This window comes from Haliotis rubra, unplaced genomic scaffold (assembly GCF_003918875.1).
Source record: "Haliotis rubra isolate DU_JTF1 unplaced genomic scaffold, ASM391887v1 Scf1009, whole genome shotgun sequence".
Lineage (NCBI taxonomy): Eukaryota > Metazoa > Mollusca > Gastropoda > Lepetellida > Haliotidae > Haliotis > Haliotis rubra.
Window position 1 is genome coordinate 270855 of NW_025764903.1, and position 10327 is coordinate 281181.

Below are 10327 nucleotides of genomic sequence, written 5' to 3' on the forward strand. Positions count from 1 at the left end.
TCTGTTGGCATATTGTAGATCCAGTGTTGATGGCCCCACCCAAGCGTAGGAAGGATGTTCGCTGGAGACTACACATGGTGCACACTGGAGGAGACCACTGATGGAACCACTGTAGGTGAAGCTGTCTTGAACAGATGTGGTCCTGGGTTTGAAACGTGCACAGAATACTGGATGTGGTTCAGTGTTTGAAGTGGAATGTGCACAGAATACTGAATGTGGTCCAGTGTTTAAAGAGGAATGTGCACAGAATACTTGAACAGATGTGTTCCATTTTGTGGTGCTGGAATACTTGAATGGATGTGATCCAGAGTTTCTAAACAGGACCAAACTGTCAGTACCAGAGTTACCCATCCCAGCGCTTATGGAAAGAGATCACAGTACTCACAAAGAGATCAAACTGTGCTTAAAATGGAATGTGCTTAGAGTAGTTGAGATCAACCTGTGTGTAAAGTGTAATGTGTACAGATCGCAAGAACAGATATGGTCCTGTGTTTACAGTGAAGTGTAAACATGATCTGTTGAGCAAAGTATGTCCTCATTTGGAAGTGGATTATGTATTCTGTCCAATTGGACACTGTCTTTGTTTCAAGTGATATTTTTGCCACAACTATTTGTTGATACTAAGTGTTTATTTAACTTAAGGAACAAAGTGGTATTTAACTACTTGTACAAATGACTGAACGAATAAAGCTACATGGTTTTAAAGAATAGATGTTTGAAAAATATGTCAAAAAAGGTGGTTATTGTCCCCCGCTGCAACACGAAACGGAACTAGGTATTCAGCAGCATCCATTATTAGTTACATGGTGTTTTGAAAGGGTGTATGGGACTACATATGACCCTTGTAAAGTCTGTATTTCCTTAGGCGCAGCCTCAGCCTCAGCCTCCTGAAGTTACAAGGGTCTTACAGTCCCGTACACCCTTTCAAAACACTGTGTGATGAATTTATTACCCTTAAGATCTTTTAATTTAGCTTATCTGTTAACAAAAACATTCAACCTTCAGCAGAATGAGACGCAAAACATTTCGTCTTGATTTTTCCTGAACAGTCATAAAGGGAGATAACTCGGGATGGCTTAGTTTATGATAAAAATTATCGAATTTGAGGGGTTTTTTAATGACAAGTGAAATACAGAAACATTTTATTTTTTGGATATATTTATTGACACAAACAAATAAGAAATTATGGCAACAATTTTGTTACTCTTTTTATACTCATAATTGTATGTATACGCCAACTATAAAATTTCGAAGTGATCAGCCGTTTGTGGCACATTCCATCTGAGGTCAAGGTCATTCGTACAACCCGTGTAGTGTGTCGTGGTTCGTACACCCTTGCAAATTTACCTACATGGTTTCGTATGCTTTGGCTATTAACTAATCAGAATTCGACAAATTTATCTTATGGGTTACAAACGTCTGTACATATGTCCCAATTCTTGTTAACGCAATATCTAAGGAACTGTTGTACCCAAAGTCTTCAATTTTGGTGACAGCCTACATAAGGGATTAGGCACAAGTCGATTTGTCATGGTCACCACCACACTTTGACCACTTCTCTTTTTCAAACTCTTGTTAACCAATATCTCATGCACTGCTGTACCCAATGTCTTCAAATTTGGTGACAGCCTACATTGGGAAATTGCACAGACACAAGTCAATTTTGGTGACCTTGATCTTATCTTCAAGGTCACCACCACACATTGACCACTTTTCAAACTTATGTAAACGTGATATCTCATAAAACTTTGCACCCACTGTCTTCAACTATATCGACAGCCTACATTGGGTGATTACACCCACAACAGTAATTTCAGAGTGACCTTTACCTTATTTCAAGGTCGCATGAGACTTTCAAAATCTCACCCTTCTCAATCCCTGGACCTGTTATGATCATGTAACTAACAGATTAATGTAATATGTTATTCTTTCATGACTAAAAGGTTGTATTGTCTTTGAAGATTTAGACATAATAACAGTCACCTGTTTTGAATATTATATATCGTTAAGATCGTTAAAATTTTAGCCTCTGAGCCGAAGAATATATGCCTTTTCTTTCAAACTTGGTGTCAGGAATTAACATAACAGGTATCAGGGTGGGGTAGGGTAGAAAATTTGGACCCTTCAGCCCTAATACACACTTGTACTGGCAGTGGATATGTCAAACTGCATCTATGCATTCAAATCTACTGTATTCCTGAAGTACCTTCAGAGTTAGGACAAGATTCTGAGAAGTGACCATGACTAAAACCTACATCACACAAAAGATAATCTTCTATGTGAACAAAAGATGAAAACGAGGAAATATGTTATATTTAATTTTTCTGGTCTGGTCTGGTTTTGGATTTCTTTTTTTGCATTTCCATGTACATCAATATATATATATACTGTATTGTTCACTATGATATTTATCCACCTGACGAAGGATCAAGAACTCGCCCAGAAACGTTGCGTAAAATAAATCAAGAATTTGTTATCCATAAGATTTGTCTTGTATTGTTGTAGAAGCATTCTCAAGCTGAACATAATTGTTTCAAAACGGAGAATTACATTTCTGAGTGAACTTTGAAAGATATTTGAATGAATCTGAAAACTGAATAAAACAAAATCCTGGAACGTGCCAAGATTGTGTAGCAATACTTTCCAAGGAGTGTGGGAAGTCTCTAAATGTTTAACCGACTGAAACGAGAGATAGACAATGATTTAGAGCAGTTACCATATTATGGTCTCTGTTTAGAGCAAGGATCAGTCACACAGACTGTAATTGTCAAAATCTAATTATGACTACTGCAAAGTATTAACTTGTTTAATTTATTTAGTGTTTTGTTAACAGAGTCACATTCGACAAGATCTCATTTGTACGTGTATTGTTGTTGTTTTTAAACATGAACATTTCTGGGACGTGGTGATTTCACTGCAGCAAATGTTTATGTGAATTTAGTGACTTTGAATCATACTTGGCTTCTAGCTATTTTGCCACAAAGCTGTGAGCTCCATAGGCAGATCCAGGAATTTTCAAAGCGCGTTCAAGCCCCACCAGCGCTAATGAATCTGAAAAAGTGCGCCCGGTAAAGTGCACTTCCCAAAGGTGGGTGTGATTGTCAATTAACATACGACTACCTTAATTGTTTGGGTTCTTTTGTGCATAGATCCATTTTAAGTATGTAGAGGGATCTGAACTGAACTGAACTGAACTTTATTTCTCTCTCAAAGCTACATACATAGCATAATGAGGGTTTACAGAGGTCATGCAAAGTAAGTAATGGCGACATAAGGTCTATTTATAATTGCATAATTTAATGCGACAAAAAGTTGATAGTTTTATCAAATCCGAGACATTTTTACTTTGAAATAAACTTATCATTTTAAATACAGATGGGTCTCTTGATGTACAGTGTTGGCAGTAGTTTCTTTCTCATATCTTTGAAATAATTACAATTAAACAAGTAGTGGTATTCATCTCCAATATCATGTGAAACACATAGGGTACATTTCCAATCAAAATCATCAATTTTGTACCATCTACCACACTCTCCTACCCAGAGTTCCATGCGGCAAGCCAGCATAGTATCTCTGCCACAGGCCAGAAAAATGTGACGATTCGTCACATCTTGCTCCGTCCATTCAATATAATTTACATATTTCTCAACTCTTTTATTTTTGACGAGTCTACACAACTAATTAAACATCTTTGATAGAATGGTTTAGTTTCATTGAGAAAATATCCTAAAACATGTAACACTATTTCGATTTGCGCAGCGATCCTTTGTTTACATAGGTTTGTACGGCTCCACGTGCTGTCATCGAAGCTGATGGAGAGCAAACGATGCAGCCAGTTTGATATCAAAATATGTACTGTCATAGACCTTACTGTCGCAGTTGTGGATGAATATATATGTAACAATGTAAAACATTATGAAGAGAGCGCCGAAAAGCTTTCGTGAGTCCAGTCTCTTCTTCTTATGAATATGCGCGTTTGATTACAAACAAGAGAAAAGTCCGGTCACGTGATATGCAAATTAGCCTGTGGCAGTGATGTTACGTTAAGTCATCGCTGTGCCGGAGTGTGCATCTACCAGTCTCAATTGGTAGTCGATGACATGATAATCTAAACAATGTTAAAGCAATTTTATGTTTATCAGGTAAATGTTGTAGATAGAACCAGGGATAACTACAACAGGGATAGGTCACTCACTCGCTTGCTTTCTTTACCATTATTTGTACTACATTAGCGTCATCATGCTCCAACGCACACAGTGACTCGGTCCGTTCTCAGCGCAATTTCGGCTGCGTTTAACAGTACTTCAGCCAGTTTATTGTATCAGTCGGAATTTTACAGCGAATGAATGAATGAAGAGCAAGAATTATATGTGAATGAATGAAAGAATAAATGATACACCATGGCCATCCCTCCCCAAACATGTTAAAGAACGCAAAACTATCGCTAGAACACATGTGTTAACATCAGATTCAGATATCAAAGTGCATGTGTGGAATGGCGCATGGACATTGACAGAATGTTAACTGACACTGTCACACACCCCTCAAATAGAAAGTTTAGAACTATCACAAAGCGTTGTAAACACCTTTGCAGTTTTGTCAAATACTAAGATCAACAAGAAACAAAGAAGTTTTAGAACTATAACACTCAAGCATCACAAGCATCAATGGCGGATCAGAACAGATCGGCCCCTGGATATTTAACCCAAACTGGCCCCTTGATATTTAACCCAAACCGTCCCCGCACCCGAACCGGCCCCTGGGTTAATGAACGATAATCAGACAGACAATTAATGAAGATTTCAGTTAATTTATTATATAGATACAGACAATTAATTTATTATATAGACACAGACATGAAGATTTCAATTAATTTATTATATAGATACAGACATGAAGATTTCAATTAATATATTATATAGATACAGACATTTCAATTTATTATATATATATATACAGACATGAAGATTTCAATTAATTTATTATATACAGACATTTTAATTAATTTATTATATAGATACGGACAATTAATTTATTACATACAGACATGAAGATTTCAATTAATTTATTATATAGATACAGACATGAAGATTTCAATTAATATATTATATAGATACAGACATTTCAATTTATTATATATATATATACAGACATGAAGATTTCAATTAATTTATTATATACAGACATTTCAATTAATTTATTATATAGATACGGACAATTAATATACATACAGACATGAAGATTTCAATTAATTTATTATATAGATACAGACATTTCAATTCATTTACATGAAGATCCTCTACCACGGGATCTCCGTCATCAGCAGCACGTGCATGTTCACTTGCCTCGCATCGACACTAATATTCGCTAATATATTTTCAAAAATCGATATAACATGTAAAGACATATATGAGTAATATGTTTTCGTCATTTATGTTAAAGGAACTTTAATTCATATGTCAATGTAGAAATATTTACTTCTCGGGGCCGGTTTGGGGCAAATATCAGGGGCCGGTTCGGGTTAAATATCAGGGGACGGTTCGGCTTGGGGCCGGTTCGGGGGTAATTCGATCTGCGATACGTCATATTCTTCACACACCTCAAACACACCCTAACATTTTTTTTTAAATTATAAAACTATCACTATTACTAGCAAACACCTTTCACCTGATGGTATTCCCCTTCTAAAAATTAAACGAATATGTGAAAGAAGTTTTTAGCGATAGAATTTAGTCTTTCTTCGCTGTGTACCGAGAATTGAAGCCAGTGAGCTACAACATGCCGACTTGAAACTTTACTACAAATCTACTTTACTAATACTGACACTTATAACAATCATTTGACTTAAAATGAAGTGACAGAATAGGTAACTTATCTTCTACGTGTAGGTTTTCAGTTGTCACAACACTCAGCGAATGTAATCAGCTGTTGAAAATAAGCCGGGCTGAGGGGCTTTTCGAGGAGTGACCACTCCCCGTTAACTTGGGAAACCATTTTGCTTCATAAACCGTAAAAGTCCACCTGTATTTTGGACTTATCAGTTATCAAAACGAAAAGCATGGGCAATAACATTAGCCGATATTAACATGCTAAACTTTCCCTCCCATTTGCGAGGTCCCCGTAGCGCAGGGGATAGCGCGCTGGACTTCTAATCCAGAGGTCGCGGGTTCGAATCCCGCCGGGGATGCAGGGTTTTATTTTCTTATTTATTTATCTTTTATTATAGATTCAGGCTTGTTACTATGCTTTCATTACGACCTGTGAAATTCTATTTTATTTTTTACTCATATAGGTCACAAGTTAACCAACTTATAACTCTTATTCCAGAAACAACACCATTTATCACAAAACGCACAAGGCAAAAGTTTGACACTCACTGATGCCTATCTGGTGAATTATTGTTAAATGGTTCGATCAAGAAGGAACATATGAAAATACACACCACTGTGTATTTCTGGGTACATCTTAGTAATGATAAGGATGTACATCTTTCTTTAATGAATAAGGCGATTTTATTTCCTTTCTCTTTTCACCTGATGAGCAAATATATTGACATAGTTGACAGACTTAAGGTTTATTCCCCATATCTACCCTTTGGCTATTAGTACAAAATCCATAAAGATAAGTGGCCTGCTATTTATCTGTTACTTTATTTTTTAGCTCCAATATGTTCTGATATGTGGGAGTTTGCCAAGAGTACAAGAAATAATATCTGTGTGGACGTAAAAAACTATTGCATCAGGCTTTTCCCCCTCTCTCTCACCACCAGCATTATGAGCACAAAAACTTACTGGTGTCCAGCCTCTGACCCTATTAACCGAAGCTTACAATGTTCTATTGATAGAAAGGTACAGCTAGTTATATCCAATAAACTGTCAAGGTATCTACAGATGGGAGGTACTAGACTGACTGCAGTATACTCACATGCCAGTGTTTGCCTTTAAAACTGGGCGCAGTGAGTATATGTTATATCCATATTGAATATGTGTTGATCACAAGTTGAAACTAAATTGTTAACCAGGAATCAGTCCTTTAAAGAGTGAGTGACTGAGTATGGTTTTAGCAATATTTCAGCAATATCACGGTGGGGAACACCATAAGTGGGATTCACAAAATGTACCCATGTGGGAAATCGAACCCAAGTGTCCAGCGTGATGAGCGGGTGTTGTAACCACTAGGCTACCCCACTGCCGCTCCTTGAAAGAAACTAGGTGTGAAACCAAAAGACAATAAAGCTATGTGATGGAATTAACAACTGTATTCTACTAAGTTCACAAATCAGTACAAATGTATCAGTATGGAAGTATAAAACAGAGTGCGAGTACAAATTCAAATGCAATATACAACAAGAGCAGTAGTTATTAGCAATAAAGACATTGACTGATTTTTCACCTCTCGGCAGCAGTAATCCAATTGGCATCAAAGCAGAATAATCCTGGGTAGAATCATCATCTCACACGATGCTGGATCTTCTTGTTACTTGACAGTTCATGCAATTACAGTAATGTGAGAGGCAAGAGGTAACAACTTAAACAAAAATTACCAGTGTGCTGTTGTACAAAGTAACCTTAGTGCTACGACTATGTTAAAGTGTGGGAGTTACAGGCCCCTTAGTGCTACCTATGTTAAAGTACATAACCTTAGTGCTACGACTATGTTAAAGTGTGGGAGTTACAGGCCCCTTAGTGCTACGACTATGTTAAAGTGTGGGAGTTACAGGCCCCTTAGTGCTACGACTATGTTAAAGTGTGGGAGTTACAGGCCCCTTAGTGCTACGACTATGTTAAAGTGTGGGAGTTACAGGCCCCTTAGTGCTACGACTATGTTAAAGTGTGGGAGTTACAGGCCCCTTAGTGCTACGACTATGTTAAAGTGTGGGAGTTACAGGCCCCTTAGTGCTAAGATTGCTTTGTACAACAATACCTGATCTTTCCAGATACACTGTTTCAGTCAATGGAGATGCTTATAAGGTTGCTGCCTCACAAGTCTAAATATAGTACACATCTAAACACCACTGTCTATCACTGAATGTCACAGGATCATCCAGTCTAATTTTTTAACATAAGCTGCTATGTTACAACCATTTTATTATCAATAATTTAACAAAAATTGTAATAAATTGCCTTCCTTGTAGCCGTATATCCCTTTACTAGTATACTGACTAAACATGCACTCTGAACTGCTGTACTAAAGCAATTGAGTGAGGCCCATCTCTGGTGTCCCCCACTGTGAATTGCTGAAATATTGCTAAGAGCGGGGTAAAACTTAATTCACTCACTCACTAAGTCAATTATGTGTTGCATGCTGAATCGGACCACTCAGCATGTGGGCTACAGTGCAGTGGCCAAATTTCTTTTCTGTACAAATTTGCTAATATGAAAATACTGAAAAACATATTTTTATCATTACTTATCATAAATCCTCATAATGTAAACTTAAACGTGAAATTTGTTTTGTTTTCTTTAACATACAGAAAGAAATTCTTTATCCTTTTCTTCCTAATATTTCTTGCAATACTAGATGTAGAAGTAATCAATTGACTGAAAAAAGAAGAACGAACCTTTAGTGAACAAACTTTCTGTGCCTTGAACACAATATTAGGCCAAAATTATCAATTTACCTTACCGTTAACAGATAACAATGTTTGAGACAATACTAAGTGAAAGTGAAAATGTTATTTTATTAGAAATTGCATATCCCAATATTAAGTTATTTTAGTTGCAGCTTTTACTAAATATATCTAATAAAATAATAGTACTTTGGAAGGGCTGATTGCTATTGCTGGATAATCTGTACATATGGAACAGTCTGAACTGTAACCACTGTGGTGACATGCATTCCTGATACAGCAAATGAATGAAACCAAAGTCATAATTACAACCAAAGTTATAAGTGAGTGAGTGAGTTAATATTTAACATCACATCAGCAATATTTCAGCCATATCGTGATGAGAATATTTGATATTGAAATGAAATATATGTATATTATAAAAAAACATGCCGACGAAGGACAGTAAAACAACTAGAATACCACAGATATGTATGTAAAACTAGTAATTACATCTAAAACGTTTTAACTATAGGGGAAAAACAATACAGTATACAAATGGGCTATAAATCGCCAATAACTGAAGGTAGATCACCATACCAGGGACCATGGGGACTTACATTACTTTTGCTACCTGCATGGACCCTTGTTGGATTTACACCATCCCTCAGCCATTGGCGACAGAAGAGAAATCTAGCCCCAAAGTTATAAGTATAATATCAGGCAGTTACCATGTTCGAGGAACACAGGAACAACATCCCATACATCAGATGTTTTACAAAGAGATTCGTTCAATGTCATGTGTCTTTGTAACAATAATATTTAAAATAATATAAAACGTTTCAACCCGTGTTCATATCTAACTGACTTTGTTTTAGCTGTTTAATATGAATGTCATGTCTCACTGGTCTGCTGAGACAGCACATGTGACATGTATATGGTCTCTGGTTCATGATATCTATGGTTCTATAGTTATACAACAGTGAACAATCAATCATTTATCAGCAAACCCCTTGAACAAAGTGTTGCCTTTACACAGGTGCCAAGATGTGTGTGTATTCCTGTCTGCTTTAGTCTAACTACATATAAAAACTTCTGATAAATCAACTATGCAAAATAACAGCAATTAATCAATCAGTGTATTATTGGTTAATCCTTTGAAGTTTTTCAAAACATTGATGACAAGATTAGGGTCTAGAAATTGTTGAATTGTGTTCAATTTCTTGAAAAGAGATGCTGCTGTTTTGAGTACATTATTAAGTGAACTTCATTACACGTAATTGCTGTATACTGACGTACGTAATTGTACGTACACATTTACACACATTTGTATTTGCAAGGGTAAGCATAAGCACAGTGTGATCACGGATGACACGTGACGGGGATTCCGCTGCTGTTCAACAAGGCAGAGCTTGTTTTGGAAAAGAGTAAATCCCTGAATCTGAATCAAAATATCTCATATTGCCGGGGCTCTTCTTCAATTTTCACTGTGGTATTTCTTTCAAAATTATATAGTTTTTGGAGAATAAACACCAGTCCACCTCTCTATTTCATCTAAGAAATATAATATCTGCAATTTTGACACAAAACATTTATCAGCATATGAACTATTCATACATGATATTCAAATGCTAAATTTAGTGCATCAAAATATTGTCATAAAAATCTATTGAAATTACTCAAATATTTAATGAAATCTATGGACATTTTTCAAGCTTAAAACTACCAACTCACTGAAATAAATGTCAGTAAATAGTTGGATTTACACATTTCATATAA

At 36.2% G+C, this 10327-nt stretch overlaps 1 protein-coding gene, 1 long non-coding RNA gene and 1 other non-coding gene across 3 annotated transcripts in view; 2 read left to right on the forward strand and 1 right to left on the reverse strand.

The window, feature by feature from the left end:
• Positions 1-2483, forward strand: part of LOC124268384 (putative elongator complex protein 1) — a 97737-nt gene extending 95254 nt beyond the window's left edge. The window contains 1 exon segment of the mRNA XM_046703355.1: positions 19-2483. Within this exon segment, the coding sequence (XP_046559311.1) occupies positions 19-101 (83 nt within the window). The 3' untranslated portion in view covers positions 102-2483.
• Positions 2484-6114: 3631 nt separating this feature from the next.
• Positions 6115-6187, forward strand: Trnar-ucu. The gene has a single exon. It is a non-coding gene; the product is annotated as a tRNA-Arg (tRNA).
• Positions 6188-7243: 1056 nt separating this feature from the next.
• LOC124268352 lies at positions 7244-8988 on the reverse strand. Its single transcript, XR_006896257.1, has 2 exons — positions 7861-8988; positions 7244-7620 (listed from the first exon to the last, which is right to left on the reverse strand). It is a non-coding gene; the product is annotated as an uncharacterized LOC124268352 (long non-coding RNA).
• Positions 8989-10327: the final 1339 nt, after the last annotated feature.